Below are 23,407 nucleotides of genomic sequence, written 5' to 3'. Positions count from 1 at the left end.
CGAAAGGCTATTTACAATTTGTACTTGAAAGGGAAGCAGTGGTCGGGAAGGGAGTAAGACAGGGTTGTAGCCTCTCCCTGATGTTATTCAATCTGTATATTGAGCAAGCAGTAAAGGAAACAAAAGAAAAATTCGGAGTAGGTATTAAAATCCACGGAGAAGAAATAAAAACTCTGAGGTTTGACGATGACATTGTAATTCTGTCAGAGACAGCAAAGGACTTGGAAGAGCAGTTGAATTGAATGGACAGTGTCTTGAAAGGAAGATATAAGATGAACATCAGCAAAAGCAAAACGAGGATAATGGAATGTAGTCGAATTAAATCAGTTGATATTGAGGGAACTAGATGAGGAAATGAGACACTTGAAGCAGTAGATGAGTTTTGATATTTAGGGGGAGCTAAATAACTGATGATGGTCGAAGTAGAGAGGATATAAAATGTAGACTGGCAATGGCAAGGAAAGCGTTTCTGAAGAAGAGAAATTTGTTAACATCGAGTATAGATTTAAGAGTTAGGAAGTCATTTCTGAAAGTATTTGTATGGAGTGTAGCCATGTATGGAAGTGAAACATGGACGATAAATAGTTTGGACAAGAAGAGAATAGAAGCTTTCGAAATGTGGTGCTACAGAAGAATGCTGAAGATTAGATGGGTAGATCACATAACTAATGAGGAAGTATTGAATAGGATTGGGGAGAAGAGGAGTTTGTGGCACAACTTGACCAGAAGAAGGGATCGGTTGGTAGGACATGTTCTGAGGCATCAAGGGATCACCAATTTGGTATTGGAGGGCAGCGTGGAGGGTAAAAATGGTAGAGGGAGACCAAGAGATGAATACATTAAGCAGATTCAGAAGGATGTAGGTTGCAGTAGGTACTGGGAGATGAAGAAGCTTGCACAGGATAGAGTAGCGTGGAGAGCTGCATCAAACCAGTCTCAGGACTGAAGACCGCAACAACAACGAACATCTGTATCAGTGACGGTGTTGTAATACATACCGCCAGATACACAGAAGTTATTGGAAGAAAACAGGACAATGAAACATGCAACTAAGAAATAGGAGAGTGAAAAATAACACTGTAAACAACCTATATTGTAAAAGACTAATCACTTTTACAAATCTGAAACGGAGGCCTTATGGTTTCTTCGCCCTCTTTGATTTTCCTCACATCTGAAAGATTTGCAGGTTACAAGATTTTCAAAGCTGTAAGGTAAAAAAAATTCAGCATATTAACATAGATGTGAGTAGCTGAGTCTGTGGCACAAAACTTTATCCATTCAATACTTTTAATAGTAACTTCTTTCTTGTATTTAAATTCCGTATTTATTAACAAATAATGGATCATATTTTTTTAATACAAATAATATTTATATTTTAATTTCTGCTCATATGACAATAAATTAAATGTTCATACATACAAGTGAAATGCCTCATCATTAAATGAAAAAACTTAATACATTTCATAACTGTTCAGTCTATCGAAGTAAAAAATGTGTTTAATTTTCTATATGAATTTCCCATTTTTTACCAAATTTTAATTAATTTTAATTTCCACAGCTAATAATTAAAAATAAAATATTATTTTTGTTAATAAACTGTTTCCATCTCCTCTTCTTTACATATGAGGGTCGCCTACAAAGTAAGTTCCCTTTGTATTTCTCTCCGCAGCAGCGCTACGATCGCAGTTCCAAGCATGCACAGCAGTTACTCTGACTCTAGGAAAAGACATGTACGCCATTTTCACATTGCTGCTGCCGACGTGTGCTTTGTAGAGCTTCTATAAATGTTAGTTGTAATTGAAAATGCCGCCGCATGTGAAATCAGATCTGTGATTCGCTTTCTAAATGCAAAGAAAGTTAAACCAAAGGAAATTAATCAGAAAATCTGCGAGGTTTATGGACAAAATGCTATGAGTGATTCAATGATTAGATAATGGGTCAGACTGTTCAATGAAGGACGTGATCACAAAACAGAAATCAATGGAATGGAGGCACCCTTCATCCCCAACGTAAGATTAAGCCTAAGCAAATCTTGACATGTGCACCATTTTTTGGGACAGAAAAGGCATTTTGCTGATTGATTTCTTACGACGAGGCCAAACAATCAATGCACATGGTTACTGCGAGGCCATTAAGAAATTGCACTGCACAATACAGAACAATCGCCAAGGATTAGTGTCAAAAGGTGTTGTTTTTTTCCACGATAATGCCTGACCTCACATGGCGAATGTGACCAAACAACTCTTATGGCAATTTCACTGAGACATATTTGATCATCCTCCGTACAGCCCGGACCTCGCTCCTAGTGACATTCATCTCTTCTTAGACCTAAAATCTGTCCTTGGTGGTCAACACTTCAACAATGATGAGCTGAAAGAACATGTTACCACATGGTTGAATATGCATGCAGCAACCTTCTATGAAGAAGGCATACAAAAACTTGTGCCACGTTGTGACAAGTGCCTACAAAATTTTGGAAGCTATGTAGAAAATTAGTTCAACAGTTGTAGATTTTTGTACAATAAATATTTTTTTCTGTATCTGTACACGTTTGTTTTGTGTAACGAAACGAAACTTACTTTGTGGACGACCTTCGTATATAAACTGTAGTCTTCTGCTCGCTTCTGTTTGTATATTTGGGCTAACCTCAGGAACACTGTAAGGATTTTGATACAGTTTTTACTCAAAGACAGACCAATTTATTAGGAAGGTTTGTGTAAGTAATTTAAAAATACTTCATACAAACTGGCCGAACTACGATCAATTAAAGACAACTGCTGCTGTGAAAAATGATGTCATGCCACCCAGTGGTGAACCACAGAACTCTCAGTGTGCACTGTTGCTGCACAATTGAGAGTGTCTGTTTTATCTTCACCGCTCCCTGCAGCAGCAACAATTCTCTGTTCTTTTGTAACTGTGTGACATACAGTCATTTTCTGTTCTGGGGTAATCACATTTTATGTTATCTAGAAATCTTCAGGGGTCAAGTCAATGTTGTCCAGCCATTGAGACATACAAGACTGTTATTACCAGAATCTGTAAATCTATCAACTACTGTAGGGATTTCCTTGCAGTTTCCACTAATAGATACACTGATTCAGAGCAAACCATGTGGTACAGTAACTTGCAGCTTCCATTATTGCCATGAGATATCACTCCAAACGCCATTTAAGTATGGGACACACAACATTCATGCCTCCTGAAAACTTGCCTGATGTGTGCAGCTCACTTAGGTATATGAAAGTAATGTTCTTTAGGAGCCTAACAATGTTCTCTGAACTTTAATCTTAACTCTATGTAGTGAATACAAAATGAAATTACTGCTATGCCTCACAAGTTGTCTGGCCACATATACTTGGTGCATCCTTGCAAAGCTGGGGTTGGTCACAGGTTCATTAATAAATATGGAATTTAAGTAAAAATAAAATAGACGGTGCTGCTAACAAGATTTGTACCAGCAACTGTACAATTACTAGATTTCACCCTAGATACTCAGCTACCAGTGGCTGAGTTAATAAGGTAGAAATATTTTATAGCTACAAGCACTCGAATACCTTCTAATCTTCAAAGATGATTGATCAAGTTTTTTTTTTTTTTTTTTCGAATTGTGTCATATTGCATTAGGAAACTGATGCATGGGCATTCAACTTCAAATCCTAGAAGTACGAAGAAAATAGAAGAGGGCCAGACCATAGGGTGTCCTTGTTAACAATGGACAAGCAAAGCGGAGAGTGTTGGAAATGATTTTCATGGGAGCCATCCCGGAATGTGTGTGGAAGCTTTGAGAAAACACAAACCAGGATGTGAGGTATGTGACAGTTTGAAGTATTGCTAAGCAACATTTTCTGTCCATTGATTTGGCTGCAGGCTTTTTGAATTATCTTAGTTCCTTACTGCCGGAATGTTCTTCACAGCCTTTGTTAATAGCATAGTTTGTCCTACAACATTTTCACAGTATATTACAGACACCTTACCGTGCTGAGGCCACATTTGTCTTTGAAAATGCATAAAGTATCCTTATTTATTAGGAGGCAGCCTACAACGACATGATGGCAATGTTTTGCGTTTAGGTGTAACATATAAGAACTGGCCGGCTGAGACATCTACCCAATACGATGTCAACCAATTCCAATGCATAAAATGCAAGGAGGTAGCATAATTTGGCACAGAACAACTCAATTTTGAATATTTTAGTATTTGATGAAAGCAAAAGGTCAATTATTCAGTAGGCTAAGTAAAATCAAATTCATATGAACGGAAGTCTTCTGGCATGTAACAATGGAAAATGAGAAGAATGAGAGCGATGTGGGTGTATCCTATTTCTTGTGGCAGCATCTAGCAAGACTGGTAAATGTGAAAGAGGTGTGTAGTCACATCGATCACCTCATCAACTTGACAGCGATGCACAAAATTTATTCCATGTTCTAAATGTATACAAAGTATAATTTTTAGCTAAAACTTTACAATATAAAAATATATTTTTTTAAACAAATAGTACCCCAAAGTCATTAACAACTGTAACTCAAAACAGCACCTACTAATATACATGTATAACTCCACATTCCAAGTACTAAGCTAATTCAAAACTATTTTCTTGTATTCCGGAAAGCTGTCAATGGCCTTCTGTAAATATTCACATGTCAGCTTCATTTTGAGTTCGTTGTTGTGTACATAATCAAAGGCAGCCTGTAACAATGTGAAGACAAAATTTAAAGAGAAATTCTACAAGCCGCAAATACAATTTGAATGTGAATAGAAATAATATAAAAAACTTTCCATACATGACTAGCTACTGTAGTTCACTTAGCAGTTGCCTCCTGCATGTTAAGATACCATTAGTTTTCAACATTACATCAGGCACACTATCACAATCTTTGTGTGTTTAACCACACTAAACTCTTGCTACTTTGGCCTCTCAGTAATCCGGCCTTTAGTCGCTTTCAAGCAGAAATGACAGGCTCAACATTGAATTCTAGTGTGCAATGATGTTGTCAGTTAATTACAATGTCAGACAATGTTTGAAAATGTGGCTTTCTTTACAGTTCAGTAACACGGCAATAAAAGGAAACATCTCAAGCAGAAGCTTGAAATTTTAGAACTGAGGTTCTTTGAAGAGAAGCACTGCTGTGGAGTACAATGTTAATGAGTAACTATTTATGACATTAAAAAGATACATATTATTTGACAATAAGCAACACAAATGGAGAGTAGGTTGAGACAACACAGGGTTATGTGAAAGAGCTAGAATGAAGAACTGGACGCAGTTGTTTACAGGTGGTTCACACAAAAACACAGTACAGGAAAAAGCAGTTACATTTCACAAACAACTTGGATGTGGCAGTAAGGCTGGATATTAAACTAACTGGGAAGAGGGTGGGGGGCAAGGAATGGGCAGCTGACAGCCACCAGTGAAGTTAATCAGCTAATGACAAAGATACAGAAGAGTTTGTAAAGACAATTTGGAAGACAAAGAAGATGTAATTGCTGCTGCCTTGCACAATGCTGATGAAATAAGCCTCTTTTACAAGATGCTTCCTTCAAAGACATCACTCCTAAGAAAGAGAAGGATGGTTTTGGGCACAAACAACAGAAACAGTGTTTAACATTAATGGTACATATTAACACACATGGGAGTCATAAACTACCACTCATGGTGATTGGGAAATCCCAACATCAATGTTGCTTTCAATATGGCAACAGAAATACACTACCAGTTCAATATTGTGCTCAGAAGCAAGTGTGGACAGACAGAGAAATATTCTCTCAGTTGCTCCAAAAAACATTTGTACCAGCTCTGAGAAAGAGCTGAAGAAGAAAAAGCTTCTGGTACAGCTATCTATACAACTGACAATGCTTCCAACGGAAAATCCATGATGGAATGTAACAATATTATGAGAAGGAAAATTGTAAGTCAGGCACAACAAAAAGGTTTCACACTTAAAGCTGTAGGCCAATGGCCTCTGTCACAGTAGAAACACACACACACACACACACACACACACACACACACACACACACACACACACACACACACACACACACGACTGTAGTGTCGTTTCAGTCATCCTCCTGATTTAAATCTAGTCTGATGTATACGAGCACTCTTTCTTCCACCCAATGTGACAGCTCTGTTTCAACACAAGGACCAGCGAATTTTTGAATCAATTAAACATCATCATTATCAACATGCATCCTTGTCTCCTTTACAAACAAAGTGAAAATGACTCTACCGAGGTTACCTCGAAGATGTGGAAGCCTATCAATTAACATCATGTTGTTTTCCAAACAGCAGATGCATGAGATAAAGTAGAGAATTGTACCACAACAAAACAAAGAGCTGAAGAAAAGTGTGGCCCCCCACTGATCTAGAGCTGGAGCCATTACTGAGTGACAGCAGCAAGCCAGTCAATTCAGAACCATAAGTTGCCACCACTCTGTACAGTGACATGTTCCACAAACTTCCAGGAGGAGGAGAAATTGATGAAGATGATGATACTGAGGGGCTGAATGAGGAAAACTGAGAGACAGACCAAACTTCAACAGATGAGGAAATAATTAAAAGCAGGCAGGAAAGTAATGATGAAAGTGATGAAGAAGAGGGCACAGAAGGAGAGAGCATGAATATTATTCACCCTGGTGCTCCTGAAGCTGCAGCCACCTCCCTGGAGTACAATACACAACAACAAGATACCTGCAGTACTGACGTAATGCTTCAAGACGGTCACATGATAAATCGTGATGCCACTGCATATAACAACTAAAACTTCAGGACAAGTTTCATAGTAAATGCCACTAATGTATATGTACATACTTGAGGGCTCAGCTCTCAGCTGGCCGGATTGAATGGGTATAGTTCCCAGACACTCTCAATAATAATTCAAATGGCTCTGAGCACTATAGTACTTAACCGCTGAGGTCATCTGCCAGACATTTATTTTTCAGAAGAAATAAAAATTAAAAATTCAGGTGCATTGTGTAGTGTTTGTAGTAGACAGTAGACAATGTTGTGGCAATAGGCTCCCACACTGCACCCTCCCCCTCCCATTTTCCAGAATTAGTGAAGACATATTTAGTAATAGGAATCTCTTAATGATATGCAATTCATCTCCTGTCCAAATCCCTCAGTTAACCAGTGAAGCACATCACTTTAATTTATTCTGAATTGCATGTCTTCTATTTCCTGCTAGGTTGCTCACCTCCGCAGAAATGATGTTCAAACTGACATGGATTGGGAACAGTTCTTACCACAGCTATGTTGATTCCATCACAAGACATTGAATTATCTTCTGGAGGAAGATAAAGTACAATAAATTTAATATTATCACTAAAAACACCTTATAATGACTATAGGAAAACAAGTGGTTGATGTTTATGACATGTTTACATGTAAAGAGTTCAGAAACAAAAGTAGGAAACAATTTTCAACATGACTACAACACTAGAAACAGGTAATTACAAGCTTTCCTTTCATGGATTTGTAGCAGTTTTTTATACTTTATAGTGTGCAAATATAAAACTCTGTAATCAGTTTTAAAAAGGCTATTTCACAGCACGACCCCAGTGCTGCAAAATGAAATGTACATTTCATCTTTGTGCTTATATGCTATTTGTTATTAAGTAGCACAAGTTTTAAATAATTGCAGCAATGAATGATGTACTTGGAACTATTTCCATGTAAAGAGTTATATACTGCACTGTACAATTTCTATATATTGCACTGTACAATTTCTGTTTGTTGTTGACTGGTCCCTTGTACACAAAATCAGCAATTAAAACTGGCAGGCCTACAAAATGAGACGACAAAATTCTGATTTCTATACCAGCTTTGGTATACCAGCCTCTATTTTCAGCAAATAATATCAACAGATCATTTTTGTTATCTGACAAAATGATATCTCCCTCAAACCTGTATGAATATTCATATTTTATTACAGTCAAAGGACTCCAGCTACAAGCTGTAACTTCCCTGCAATCAAAAAGAAAAGAAAAAAACGAAGTTGTAAACAGTCATCAAGCTAAACACGACACTGCAGCATTGATGGAATAGTCCTATTGGTGCATGGTCTTGCTGCCTGACTGTCCCGGCAATACGAACACAAACAGAAATTCAATCTGTGATTTTTCATATAAGTTAAGTAGTGGCAGATATGATAGTCATGGTGAGAGGGAGAGGGAAACATGTCTTTCACACACTTATATCTATGGTCTCACTACCATGATGCAAACTCTTCCTCAAAGTACAAATTCCACACAGCCTACTCCACCAATCTCTCTATACTAACTGTGCTCAAGACAAACACACAGTGCACCATAACATCTGAACACCAGACCACAACCCTCTCATTACCATGATATTGCAGTGCTTGTGTTATTCTGATTTATGATGCAAAGTTTCTCTGGACATGCATGGGTGTCAGAAGGAACAGGCACTTTGGCAACTACAGCCATTATTCAATACATTACATGTATTTGCAATTGCTAATATGGATAACCATCAGCTGCAGCATGGAATGACGACAATAAAAATTTGTGCTGGACTGGACTTGAACCCAGATTTCCCGTGTTTGCCTTCCTATTTTGCTGCCCGTGCATGCCTTACAGCCATACCCATAGTTGATGACATGGAAGTTTGCGTCTGGCTATGAGGCATGCACGGATAGCGAAATGGTAAGGCGACCACTTGCGATAAGCAGGAAATCTGGGTTTGAGAACTGATCCAGCACAAACTTTCACTGCTGTCATTCTATTTTACAGCTGATGTTTGTCCATATTTGCAACTGTAAATACAGTTAATATACTCCCATTCTCCTCACATCCACTTTTCAGACATTGTTTCCAATTAACATCTCACAATTTTCAGCTTTAGTGTTTTCCTCGGGCAAAAGGCATTCTTTACTTCTCTCTAACCACTTTCCATTGAAATCGTATTCTTTTCCTTCTACTGTCGCATGCTATACTGAGCAGATTCAACATGGAACATAGGTTATAATTTAATGTCTGTTAGTACCAAATTCAAATGAACATGTGGAAACTAACAGTGGCATCTTAAAGGATCCATCCTGACATTCATCTGAAGAAGCTAAATCCAGATGGTTAAGCAGGAATACAAATCCCTCCCCATCTGCACACAAATCCAGTGTCTTAAGTGCTGTGGCATCTGACTCTGTGCCCTCTCTTTCCACGAACCCTGGCAGAACACATTTAAATTAACTAAGCGTGACCCATCCCAGTATGACATTAGTTCCATTCAAAAAGAATAAAGAAATAGGAAATGGTAGGACACATTACCAACAAATTTCTGGGACAACTGTCAACAGAAAAAGAAGAATTCACCTTAGCTAGTATCCTCCCAACACCCTTTCCTTGGAAGACTGATGGGACTTCAGTGTGTAGTAAGTCGACAACACCACAAGCGTCCTCATCGTATTGCAGGACTGCTCTTTCTGCAAAGATACAAAACCCATGTAAGAAGAAATATTTTACTGATGTGGACAATCTTACAACATGAATACTGCAGTACTGCAGTTCCTCTCAAATGTAAGCTTTTGTGGTCACTGTCAGTTAACATAAAAGTTTACTGCACGTAGACATGTTCTAGAAATAACTGTCTCTACATGGGTAAAACTGAAAGTTTGTACATGGTTGCAGTGGTCTGCCGCTGCACCTTCTAATGGAGAAATTGGCCCTGACCCCTGTGCTGGACATGGCACCTAACCAAAGTGTTAAAAACTGTTCATGTGACTGATCCATAATGGTGAAAGTAGTTGGGAATCATAATAAATTAATTTATTGTCATGGCAGGAGTCGGTGTATGTTGATGCCCATAGGCCCATTCAGAATGAGTGACAGATGTCGAACTAAAAGTGGAACTACTGTGAGCTCCATTTTTCTTCTCTCCCTCTGTCCACCTCCTCCTCCCCCTTCTGCCTATTCATCCTCCTATCTCTGACCATCTCCTCCTCTCACCTTCTCTCTACAACCACCATACCAATAAGAAGCTGGTGGTTCTTACCCCACAGTACTTCTTTCCATTTTGTAACTAATATGTGTACCAAATTTGACTGATACTGTTCCAAGGGTTTAGGTTGGTTTTTTACCCATGGTTTTGCCTGCATACACACCACAAGAAAAAGTTTTGCGTCACCTCAGTTCCAATAGTTCTGCAGCCTGTACAGAAAATTGGAAAAGGGATCAATATAAACATCATTTCCATCCTTTTTATTGCTCATGAAAATCACACATTGCATGTTGTACCACCATACAGCAAGACCTTCAGAGGTGGTACTTCAGATTGCTGTACACACTGTTACCTCTAATACCGAGTAACACGTCCTCTTGCATTGATGCATGCCTATGTTCATCGTGGCATACTGTCCACAAGTTCATCAAGGCACTGTTGGTCCAGATTGTCCCACTCCTCAATAGCGATTCGGCGTAGATCCCTCAGAGTGGTTGGGGGGGGTCACGTCGTGCATAAACAGCCCTTTTCAATCTATCCTAGGCGTGTTCAATAGGGTTCATGTCTGGAGAACATGCTGGCTACTCTAGTCAAGCGATGTCATTATCCTGAAGGAAGTCATTCACAAGATGTGCATGATGGGGGCACGAATTATTGTTCATGAAGACAAATGCTTCGCCAATATGCTGCTGATATTGTTGCACTATTGGTCAGAGGATGGCACTCACGTATTGTACAGCCACTACGGCGCCTTCCATGACCACCAGCGGCGTACATCAGCCCAACACAATGCCACCCCAAAACAGCAGGGGAATCTCCACCTTGCTGCACTCGCTGGACAGTGTGTTTGAGGCACTCAGCCTGACCAGGTTGCCTCCAAACACGTCTACGTCGACTGTCTGATTGGAGGCATATACAACAGTAGTCAGTGAAGAGAATGTGATGCCAATCCTGAGTGGTCCCTTCAGCATGTTGTTGGGCCCATCTGTACTGCACTGCATGGTGTCGTGGATGCAAAGATGAAACTCGCCATGGACATTGGGAGTGAAGTTGTGCATCATGCAGTCTATTGTGCACAGTTTGAGTTGTAACACGACATCCTGTGGCTGTACAAAAAGCATTATTCAACATGCTGGCGTTGCTGTCAGGGTTCCTCCAAGCCACAATCCATTGGTAGCTGTCATCCACTACAGTAGTAGCCCTTGGGCGGCTTGAGCGAAGTATGTCATCGACAGTTCCTGTCTCTGTGTATCTCCTCCATGTCCAAACAACATTCCTTTGGTTCACTCCGAGACGCCTGTACACTTCACTTGTTGAGGGCCCTTCCTGGCACAAAGTAACAATGCAGATGTGATCAAACTGTGGTATTGACCACCTAGCATGGGTGAACTACAGACAACACTAGCCGTGTACCTCCTTCTTGGTGGAATAACGAACTGATCAGCTGTCTGACCTCCTCTGTCTAATAGGTGTTGCTCATGAATGGTTGTTTACATCTATGGGTGGGTTTAGTGACATCTCTGAACAGTCAAAGGGACTATGCCTATGATACAATATCCACAGTCAATGTCTATCTTCAGGAGTTCTGGGAACTGAGGTGATGCAAAACTTTTTTTGTTGTGTGTATATTTCACATATGTTTAAAATATTTCACATGTATCTGTTCCCATATTTCACTTGTATCTCTAGAGAATTTCTCCCTACAGTTTCATTTTCATGTAGCTCAATGTTTATGATGATGTACCTACTCAACTATTTGTCGTACAATGACATAATTTTGCAAGTACATCTAGTGGTATATGTTCAAATGGTTCTAAGCACTATAGGACTTAACACTGAGGTCATCAGTTCCCAGTGGTATATGTGTTTACTGTCTAAAATGTATTGTGAATAAAGGACTAGTAGAAGAAGAAGTAGTAGTAGTAGTAGTAGTAGTAGTAGTAGTAGTAGTAGTAAAGAGGTAACATATTAACAGTCCTGCATCATGCAGCAGTTTTTCATGCATCTCAGTATTTGATGTCGCATATCCCGAACTATGTGTCACACAATGACACATTTTTGTAAGTACATTCAGCAGCATTTGTGGGTCCTGTACGTAAAATATGTAGTGAACAGAGTTAGTAGCAAAGAAGTAGTAAATTTAAATATCATTCATGATGTAGCAGTTTTCCACACATTTCAGACTTCATGATGTCGTATCTCCTAAATACAATGATATAAATTTGCTAGTACCTTCAGTGGTGTACGTGAGTACTGTCTACAAAATGTGTTGCAAATACAGTTAGTTGTGAAGAAGTAATAAATTAAAACATCATGCTTCATGTGGCAGTTTTACTGCATGGACCATGACAATCTAGTAAGTGATCTGACTTTTTATTCCTTTCATCATTTGGTGGAGGTTAAAAATTTCATAAAGATTTGAAATTATGTGTAAAGTTCATTGCAAGCCCTAAATGCCCTCATTCTTTAATACTGCATGAATGCAGTAGGGTATTAGTGTGTCATGCACCATGCTGTTTTTTTCAGCCCTCCTCCCACCCCCTTGTTAGGTAAGTTGTTCTTATGCCCATGGTGATTCTACCAGACAGTAAGTGATACGTGTAACAAGTTTGGCTGAAATCGGTCTAGTAGTTTAGGAGGAGGTGAGGAACATACATACATAGGTACATATGTACATCCATTTTTATAATAAATATGCACTTTTTAATAGATATCACTTAAATGCTCTATCTGATGTACCAATACAAGTGTAAATACAACAGCCATGACTCCTTTAGAAGAACTGAGAAAGTCAATAAAGTTCTACAACAACAGAACACAAATATCACATAAACATGGATGACATTTCGACACATTCAATCAAGCTTTCACATTTGGTCATCTGTGCGGTGCAAGACGAGCAATGTTAAACAGTAACAAGCCTTTATTTCTTAAATGTGTTGCCTTAAACTTCTGAAGTTTAGCTAACAATAAAAATGTCATAATGAGATTAGCAAACCCAATATATGTCAGGAAGGTCGCAGTTCGTAGTAATAGACGGCAAATCATTGTGCAAAACTGAAGTGATATCAGGTGTTCCTCAGGGAAGCGTCCTGGGAACTCCGCTGTTCCTGATCTATATAAATGTCCTGGGTGACAATCTGAGCAGTTCTCTTAGGTTGTTCGCAGATGATGCTGTAATTTACCGTCTAGTAAGGTCATCCGAAGACCAGTATCAGTTGCAAAGCGATTTAGAGAAGATTGCTGTATGGTGTGGCAGGTGGCAGTTGACGCTAAATAACGAAAAGTATGAGGTTATCCACATGAGTTCCAAAAGAAATCCGTTGGAATTCCATTACTTGATAAATAGTACAATTCTAAAGGCTGTCAATTCAACTAAGTACCTGGGTGTTAAAATTACGAACAACTTCAGTTGGAAAGACCACGTAGATAATATTGTGGGGAAAGCGAGCCAAAGGTTGCGTTTCATTGGCAGGACACTTAGAAGATGCAACAAGTCCACCAAAGAGACAGCTTACACTACACTTGTTCGTCCTCTGTTAGAATATTGCTGCGCTGTGTGGGATCCTTACCAGGTGGGATTGACAGAGGACATTGAAAGGGTGCAAAAAAGGGCAGCTCGTTTTGTATTATCATGTAATAGGGGAGAGAGTGTGGCAGATATGATACGCGAATTGGGATGGAAGTCATTACAGCAAAGACGTTTTTCGTTGCGGCGAGATCTTTTTTTGAAATTTCAGTCACCAACTTTATCTTCCGAATGCGAAAATATTTTGTTGAGCCAATCTACACAGGTAGGAATGATCATCAAAATAAAATAAGAGAAATCAGAGCTCAAACAGAAAGGTTTAGGTGTTCATTTTTCTCGCGCGCTGTTAGGGAGTGGAATGGTAGAGAGATAGTATGATTGTGGTTCGATGAACCCTCTACCAAGCACTTAAATGTGAATTGCAGAGTAGTCATGTAGATGTAGATGTAGATGTCAGTCTTAAAGCAACATAATGCAAAGTTTGGAATAACTGAAGTGTTTGATGCTGCTTCTCGTCTCTCAACCAAACAGTCAACTTTCAAACTAACTTAGACTTCAGTCTGTGGATCAGTAAGCCATTATACCCAATATTTGACATTCACAACTGTTGACTTCCCCAATGCACAACTAAATTCACCTTCCAATCCAACATCGAGATCGAGCTCCAGTACAGATCAGTCAACCAAAACAAGTGGTACTGGTTGTTAGCTTTGACTCTTGACATAATTGTGTTGTGTTACATGGTGTCATGACTGAGTGACACTCTCTAGTGTCGAAAGTTGATGTTTTGAAGCTTGTTCAAAGTGTCTTTAGTAAGCGATACGGCTGGTGCACACTTTGTTTGTCAGGGTTCTATTCTACGATTGTTTTGTATTGGAATTGTTAGTAAGTGGTTGGGGCGTAGTTCTTAGTTCCTATTGGTATGTCTTTGACTCTGGAATTGTTAATGGTTTGAGATTTAAATTTTTGTTTCGCATTTGTTGTAAGTTATGGGTATAATGAAGAAATTCATTAGCACATCGTTGCATGCTGCCTGGCATGCAGAGTTTCTCACAAATGAAGCACCCATGTTCACAACTAACTGATATTGTCCTTCCTAATTACAGAGTAAATGTCTATTATTTCCACCTGTGGTCATGAAATTGTTAGGTCCTTAGACTAGTGGTTAGAGTCAACAATGACCATCTTCAGATCTGATCTTAAAAGGCTATGCACAACATTTCTGGCCAATGGCTACAGCCATAGGTCGATCCACACCGCCTTGTCGATGAACACAAGCAAGAAATAGACAAACTGCGGCCAACAGTGTGCTTACCTTGTGTGAAAAATGTTACTGATCAACTTGGCAAACACCTCCGCTGGATTGGGGTGCAGGGGTTTTCTATAGTGGTCACAGGATCCAGGACGTGCTAGGCTCCACTAAGGACAAGGTGGGTGCATTACACACTGCAGGTGTGTACAAGGTGGAATGCGAATGTGGAGAGGCGTAAATTGGCGAGATTGGCAGGCCAATAGCAACGCGCATTTGGGAACAGGAGTGCTATAAACGTCTAGGGCAACACAACAAATCTGCAGCGGCAGAACACCAGTGGGACTGCGGAAAAGATATAAATTTCAGCGAAGCCTGTGTGTTAGCCAAGCAGCCGGTTACGACGAAATGCAAAATCAGAGGGGCTATCGAAATACTCAAACACCCTAATAACATGAACAGGGAGGATAGACTCAGGGTTGCCCCATCTTGGCTGCCAGCAATCAGAGCTCAACAGACCACACAGTCAACACGAGGCATGAGCACTGCTGTAACTGCTGCCGCGTGGCCGATGTCCAGCATTTGGTAAACAGCAACCAACTTCTCATGTGGCGGTGACCACCAATCATGGCAAATAACACAGCCAATATACAACTGAGGTTATGTTCTCCCTCCACTGCAACATCCTATGAAGATAAAGTTCCCTCTCCTTCTTCCTTAAGTGACTAATGAAAACAACCATCTTTTTAAAATTATGACATAATGGCATGCGCAGTGAACACTAACAACAAAATATAAGGGACACTGCATAGCTAGAACACACCAGTAGACCCAGAAGACGGCCGCTGCAACTGTGGACGAAACGTTGGTTTTTCTCTAGTAGCAGTAGTTTTATACATTATGAAGCAGCACCACATCCAGAAAACTTTTATGTTGATGTCTATTAACAGTTTCAATATGGAGCTCTAGTCTCCCTCAGTCACTGGCTTTGGGCCAGTGTTGAGTGAGACTAGGGTCCATATAAAAGAGGTTAAGTCTCTGCATGTTGTACTGTCATTGCATAGTTAGGCCTGTTCGTCTAGTGGTAAATTGTGTCCCTGGGAATGAAATGTCGCAGGATCATATCCTGCCTAGACCACGGAATTTTTCAGTGTGCCTTTTACTGACCCTTCACCCTCCAATGACGTGAAGATTCACCAAGAATGAATTTCACACACACTGCAAGTCCCCTTGCCCCGGCAGAGGTGTCAGAAAGCTTTTGATACCATTCCCCACAAGTAGCTTCTAACCAAATTGAATGCCTATGGTGTACTGTCTCAGCTGTGTGACAGGATCTGTGATTTCTTGTCAGGAAGGTCACTGTTTATAGCGATTAACAGGAAGTCACCTATGAAACTGCAGTTACATCTACGGTTCTTCAAGAAGTGTTTAAGGCCCCCTACGGCTGTTACTCCATATAAATGATTTATAAGAATTTGAGCAGCCCTCTCAGACTGTTTGAAGGTGATGCTGTTTATCACCATCTAGCAAAGACACTGCAAAAGTAAAACAAGTTGCAAATGTATTTAGACAAGATATCTGTCTACATGCTGTAAAAGTTGGCAGTTGGACCTGAAAGATTTAAAAAACTGTGTAGTCCTCCAGATGAGTACTAAAATCATTTACTTTAGTTACATGATAAATCACACAAATTTAAGAGTTGTCGATTCAAATGAATACCCCAGGGTTACAATTAAGAGCATTTTAAATTTGAAACTTCACTCAGGAAGTTACTTGGGGAATGAGAACCAAAGACTGCATTTTATTGCCAGAACACTTAGAAAATGCAACAGTCTGCTAAAGAGACTACCTAAGTACACTTGTCCATCATCTTCTGGAGTACTGCTGTGCAGTATGGTGTCCTTCAAGATAACAATGACAGAGAACATAAAAAATGTTGACAGATGCGTTGCTTGTTTTGTATTATCATGAAATAGTGGAGAGAATGTCATGGATACGATAAGCAAGTCAGAATGGCAATCATTAAAACAGAGGCATTCTTCATTTGGGTGAGATCTTTTCACAAAATTACAAACTATAAACTTTCTCCTCCAAATTCCCAAAATATTTTGCTGACTTGCACCTACAAAGGGAAAATGAGCATCATCATAAAATAAGGAAAATAAAAACCAGCACAAAAATTTTTTGGGTATTCATTTGTCTCATGTGCTATTTGAGAGTAAAACAAGTGAGAAATATTATGAAAGTGGTTCTATGAACCCTCTGCCAAAAATGTAAGTGTGAACTACAGAGCAATTATGTAGGTGTAAGGTTCCTGAGCCAGACAGGGGCACACAAGTTACCAAAGTAGCGTCCAATTGAAAGACTTGCACCAAGTTGTCGAACCACAGAATTATTACACACATCGGATTGAATGTATGCGATGGATGTTAATTGACATTGAAACGGGAAATGCCCACCTTCCTCCTTTATGACAGCTTGGACTCTGCTGGGACAGTTTTAGTGAGATTTCTGAATGTCTGTTGAAGATTTGCAGCCCATTCTTCTTCAAGAGCCAAAACCAGCGAAAGTAGTGATATCGAACACTTGGGGTAGGGAGCAAAGTTGAAGATTTACCTCATCCCAAAGGTGTTCCACTGGGTTCAGATTTGGACTCCAGGCAGGCTAATCCATTTCAAGAATGTTGTTGTCCACAAACCATTGCCTTACAGATGCTGGTTTATGCTAGGATACATTGTCATGCCTGCCCCATGCACCAAAGACCTTGCCGTTGGTGGGGAGGCTTGTGTGCCTTAGCAATACAGATAGCCGTACTGTAGATGCAACCACAACAGAGGGGTATCTGTAGAGAGGCTAGACAAACCTATGGTTCCTGAAGAGGGGCAGCAGCCTTTTCAGTAGTTGCAGGGTCAACAGTCTGGATGATTGATTGATCTGGTCTTGTAACACTAACCGAGGAGGAGGAGGAGGAGGAGGAGGAGGAGGAAGAGGAGATTAGTGTTTAACGTCCCGTCGACAACGAGGTCATTAGAGACGGAGCGCAAGCTCGGGTGAGGGAAGGATGGGGAAGGAAAGTGGCAGTGCCCTTTCAAAGGAACCATCCCGGCATTTGCCTGAAGCGATTTAGGGAAATCACGGAAAACCTAAATCAGGATGGCCAGAGACGGGATTGAACCGTCGTCCTCCCGAATGCGAGTCCAGTGTGCTAACACTAACCAAAACGGCCTTGCTGTGCTGGTACTGCGAACGACTGAAAGCAAGGGGAAACTACGGCCGTAATTTTTCCTGAGGGCATGCAGCTTTACTGTATGGTTAAATGATGATGGCGTCCTCTTGGGTAAAATATTCTGGAGGTAAAATAGTCCCCCATTCGGATCTCCAGGTGGGGACTACTCAAGAGGACGTCGTTATCAGGAGAAAGAAAACTGGTGTTCTACGGATCGGACTGTGGAATGTCAGATCCCTTAATTGGGTAGGTAGATTAGAAAATTTAAAAAGGGAAATGGATAGGTTAAAGTTAGATATAGAGGGAATTAGCGAAGTTCGCTGGCAGGAGGAACAAGACTTTTGGTCAGGTGAATGCAGGGTTATAAATACAAAATCAAATAGGGGTAATGCAGGAGTCGGTTTAATAATGAATAAAAAAATAGGAGTTCGGGTAAGCTACAATAAAAAACATAGTGACTGCATTATTGTGGCCAAGATAGACACAAAGCACATGCCTACGACAGTAGTACAAGTCTATATGCCAACTAGCTCTGCAGATGACAAAGAAATTGAAGAAATGTATGATGAAATAAAAGAAATTATTCAGATAGTGAAGGGAAGCAAAAATTTAATAGTCATGGGTGACTGGAATTCGATAGTAGGAAAAGGAAGAGAAGGAAACGTAGTAGGTGAATATGGATTGGGGGTAATAAATGAACGAGGAAGCCTCCTGGTAGAATTTAGCACAGAGCATAACTTAATCATAGGTAACACTTGGTTCAAGAATCATAAAAGAAGGTTGTATACATGGAAGAATCCTAAAGATACTGATAGGTTTCAGATGGATTATATAATGGTAAGACAGAGGTTTAGGAACTAGGTTTTAAATTGTATATCATTTCCAGGGGCAGATGTGGACTCTGACCACAATCTATTGGTTATGAACTGTAGGTTAAAACTGAAGAAACTGCAAAAAGGTGGGAATTTAAGGAGATGGGACCTGGATAAACTAGCTAAACCAGAGGTTGTACAGAGTTTCAGGGAGAGCATAAGGGAACAACTGACAAGAACGGGCGAAAGAAATACAGTGGAAGAAGAATGGGAGCTTTGAGGGATGAAGTAGTGAAGGCAGCAGAGCATCAAGTAGGTAAAAAGACGAGGGCTAGTAGAAATCCTTGGGTAACAGAAGAAATACTGAATTTAATTGATGGAAGGAGAAAATATAAAAATGCAGTACATGAAGCAGGGCAAAAGGAATACAAACGTCTCAAAAATAAGATCGACAGGAAGTGCAAAATGGCTAAGCAGGGATCGCTAGAGGACAAATGTAATGATGTAGAGGCATACCTCACTAGGGGTAAGATAGATACTGCCTACATGAAAATTAAAGAGACCTTTCTAGAAAAGAGAACCACTTGTATGAACATCAAGAGCTCAGATGGAAACCCAGTTCTAAGCAAAGAAGGGAAAGCAGAAAGGTGGAAGGAGTATACAGAGGGTCTATACAATGGTGATGTACTTGAGGACAATATTATGGATTTGGAAGAGGATGTAGATGAAATGGGAGATACGATACTACGTGAAGAGTTTGATAGAGCACTAAAAGACGTAAGTCGAAACAAGGCCCTTGGAGTAGACAACATTCCATTGGAACTACTGACAGCCTTGGGAGAGCCAGTCCTGACGAAACCCTACCATCTGCTGAGCAAAATGTATGAGACAGGTGAAATACCCTCAGACTTCAAGAAGAATATAATAATTCCAATCCCAAAGAAAGCAGGTGTTGGCAGATGTGAAAATTATCGAACCTTCAGTTTAATAAGTCACAGCTGCAAAATACTAACGCGAATTCTTTACAGAAGAATGGGAAAACTGGTAGAAGCCGACCTTGTGAAAGACCAGTTTGGTTTCCGTAGAAATGTTGGAACACGTGAGGCAATACTGACCCTACGACTGATCTTAGAAAATAGATTAAGAAAAGGCAAAAATATGTTTGTAGCATTTGTGGACTTAGAGAAAGCTTTCGACAATGTTGATTGGAATACTCTCTTTCAAATTCTGAAGGTGGCAGGAGTAAAATACAGGGAGCAAAAGGCTATTTACAATTTGTACAGAAACCAGATGGCAGTTACAAGAGTCGAGGGGCATGAAAGGGATGCAGTGGTTAGGAAGGGTGTGAGAGAGGGTTGTAGCCTCTCCCCGATGTTATTCAATCTGTATATTGAGCAAGCAGTAAAGGAAACAAAAAAAAAAAATTCGGAGTAGGTATTAAAATCCACGGAGAAGAAATAAAAACTCTGAGGTTTGACGATGACATTGTAATTCTGTCAGAGACAGCAAAGGACTTGGAAGAGCAGTTGAATTGAATGGACAGTGTCTTGAAAGGAAGATATAAGATGAACATCAGCAAAAGCAAAACGAGGATAATGGAATGTAGTCGAATTAAATCAGTTGATATTGAGGGAACTAGATGAGGAAATGAGACAATTGAAGCAGTAGATGAGTTTTGATATTTAGGGGGAGCAAAATAACTGATGATGGTCGAAGTAGAGAGGATATAAAATGTAGACTGGCAATGGCAAGGAAAGCGTTTCTTTCTGAAGAAGAGAAATTTGTTAACATCGAGTATAGATTTAAAAGTCAGGAAGTTGTTTCTGAAAGTATTTGTATGGAGTGTAGCCAAGTAAGGAAGTGAAACATGGATGATAAATACTTTGGACAAGAAAAGAATAAAAGCTTTCAAAATGTGGTGCTACAGAAGAATGCTGAAGATTAGATGGGTAGATCACACAACTACTGAGGAGGTATTCAATAGGATTGGGGAGAAGAGGAGTTTGTGGCACAACTTGGCTAGAAGAAGGGATCAGTTGGTAGGACATGTTCTGAGGCATCAAGGGACTACCAATTTAGTTTTGGAGGGCAGCGTGGAGGGTAAAAATGGTAGAGGGAGACCAAGAGATGAATACAGTAAGCAGATTCAGAAGGATGTAGGCTGCAGTATGTACTGGGAGATGAAGAAGCTTGCACAGGATAGAGTAGCATGGAGAGCTGCATCAAACCAGTCTCAGGACTGAAGACTACAACAACAACAACAACAGCATTGTCATGCTGATACAATCATTATCTCAAAATTATACCTCTACTGTACATGGTTCAAAATGCTGTAAAATGTGTTCATATCCTTCCACATTTATAGTTTTTTTTTAAGTGCTATAAGGGGACCATACCCTAACCATGAGATACAGCCACATACTGTAACCCCATCTTCTGTTGACACTACACATGCTGGAAGGTACTGGTCACCATGCATTTGCCACACCCAAACCCTTTCGTCACATTGTCACACAGTATAAGTCAAACACTGTAGCCCATTCTTTTTAACACCCTACGCACTGTTGTTGTGTTAGCTGGACTGCTGGTATCACTTTGGAACTCACAAGTGATTCCTTCCATTGATTCATACATTTTTTTTTACAATCACTCACCCCACCCCAGGCAAAGCTTGATTGCCCCTGTCCATCATTGTATAAGGTCTGCCTCATATTTGTTTAGCTGTGGTTGTTCCTTTGCATTTCCATTTAACAAATACATAACTGTCTCTTGACTTGGACAGCTTTAGAAACATTGAAGTGTCCCCAATGGATTTTTTACTCAGGTGGCATCCAATGACTAGCCACCATTTGAAGTCACTGAGTTCTATCGACTGCCCTGTTCTGCTGTCACTGCTTCTCTACTGAAAACAGAATACTCTCTGCCTCCTTTTATACTGGTTGGCCCACCTCTTGTGAGATGTAGTGGTCAATTCTGCCTTGCAGATTTACATCTAACAATGCAGGCCACCTTACGGTGTGTGGCGGAAGGTGCTTCTGGTACCACTATCCGATCCTCCATTCCCTGGTCTATTCGCAAACGGCACAAGGGAATAATAATTGTTGAGAAACCTCTCTGTTAGTTCTAATTTTTCAAATTTTCTGGTTATGCTCATTACACAGGACATATAAGGGAGGGAGAAACATATTACCCAATTCTTCCCAAATCATACTCTCTTACAGTTTCAATAGCAAATCTCTGAGTGATGCACAACATCTCTCTTGTAGCATCTACCACTGGAGTTTGTCGAGGATCACTGCAATGCTACCGTGCCGACTAAACCGTCCTGTGACCAAATGCGAAGCTTGTCACTGAACTTACCAATCTCTTCCACTAATGTAAACCGATAAGGGTGCAAGACCAGTTGAACAAGTGTTTTGTACATTATGTATGTCCGAATACTTTTGATCAGAAGTGTACAGTATATTACCCATCTTTCCCTAAAGCTTACACCGATTTTCGCGAGAATTTCAAAAATTTTGCACACTTTTACATTCATGAAAGCTGTTTCTATGTCTAGAAATCCTCTGATTATGTTTCGGTTATTCTGAAGTCTTGTTTCTATTATCAAGCGCGACGTCAGAACTGACTGACTGGTGGTGGTGCCTTTAACTTCCCTATAATTCACACATTCCTTAATTTCAATGAACCTCAATTTTCTTTTCCAGTCTTCTGTACACTATTCTTATCGGCAACTTGCATTATGATACACTTTACTTTCTGTTCAATAGTTCTTACTTTCATCTGCCATTCCGTTCTCTACCTCTCCAATTAACCCAACATGGTGAGAGTGTCTGATATCATATTATACTGCAGAGAGACACGAGTAACGTGAGAGTGTCGGCAGTTGCAGCTGCCCCCCACAGCCTCTGCTCTCCCTCAGAGTGTGGCAGCTGCACAATGCCGGTCCTGAACGCTGGCGCTGGACGCCAACGTTTGTAGAGACGCGCACCACTATTACACATCTGCGCCACTACAAACGAGTCATTGTCGAGTCCCACACTCATAGCTTTCCACTACCAGATGTGTATTCCGTAGCTTCACTTTAGCCGCCCTGCTGTGTGCTGCAAATCTGTCTCGATGATTGCAGTTCCGGCAGTGGCAACACAATACTCCCCGCCTACTTTAACTCTTGCAGGTCAGCCTCTCTTTAAATCTAGTCGTTAATTCCAATTTACACAGGGGTTGATCGTACACTTTTGGTCATGTATTGCACTAAAGGTATTACATGACAATATATATTTTATTACAAATGTGTGTGAATGTTTGGTCTGAGCCTTGGTTAAATGTGATTTACCGAATCTACAGACTTAGAACGTACCTTTGCCCAAAGTAATAAAGAATTCCTTGACGCTCTTGTCGTGACTAACTTCAAGAGCGTCTGTGGAAAATTGCATTATTGCAGTTGTACTCGCATTTGGTTTAACAGTTTTTGCCAAAATCCTTGCAGAGCGTCGAAGCATCGATATCGCTAAGGCTTGCACTTGTGTAGTAAAACAGACGAACTTCGCCGACAAACGTAGAATGTTTTTGTTTACGTTTGCGTCATTGCGTGTCTTCAGTGCCACAGACAATCTACACACATCTCTGGTAT

The 23,407-nt window shown here is 40.1% G+C and overlaps 1 protein-coding gene across 1 annotated transcript; it reads right to left on the bottom strand.

Annotated features, from left to right (window-relative positions):
* Positions 1-4,392: 4,392 nt before the first annotated feature.
* On the bottom strand, positions 4,393-23,276 carry LOC126293310 (protein NATD1). The gene is made up of 3 exons (XM_049986451.1): positions 23,135-23,276; positions 9,334-9,443; positions 4,393-4,686 (listed from the first exon to the last, which is right to left on the bottom strand). Exons 1-3 carry the CDS (start codon positions 23,274-23,276, stop codon positions 4,576-4,578), a joined length of 363 nt encoding a protein of 120 aa, XP_049842408.1. The 3' UTR covers positions 4,393-4,575.
* Positions 23,277-23,407: the final 131 nt, after the last annotated feature.

This window comes from Schistocerca gregaria, chromosome 10, assembly GCF_023897955.1.
Source record: "Schistocerca gregaria isolate iqSchGreg1 chromosome 10, iqSchGreg1.2, whole genome shotgun sequence".
Classification (NCBI taxonomy): Eukaryota; Metazoa; Arthropoda; class Insecta; order Orthoptera; family Acrididae; genus Schistocerca; species Schistocerca gregaria.
The sequence above is the reverse complement of the archived record's forward strand: the minus strand, read 5'-3'. Positions and strand labels throughout refer to the sequence as shown.

Coding starts and splice junctions, on each gene's coding strand:
- LOC126293310 (XM_049986451.1), bottom strand. CDS start 23,276: ATGCTTCGACGCTCTGCAAGGATTTTGGCAAAAACTGTTAAACCAAAT. Junction 9,444..23,134: donor CTTTATTACTTTGGGCAAAG/GTACGTTCTAAG, acceptor GTATCTTTGCAG/AAAGAGCAGTCCTGCAATAC. Junction 4,687..9,333: donor TTGGGAGGATACTAGCTAAG/GTGAATTCTTCT, acceptor ACATTGTTACAG/GCTGCCTTTGATTATGTACA.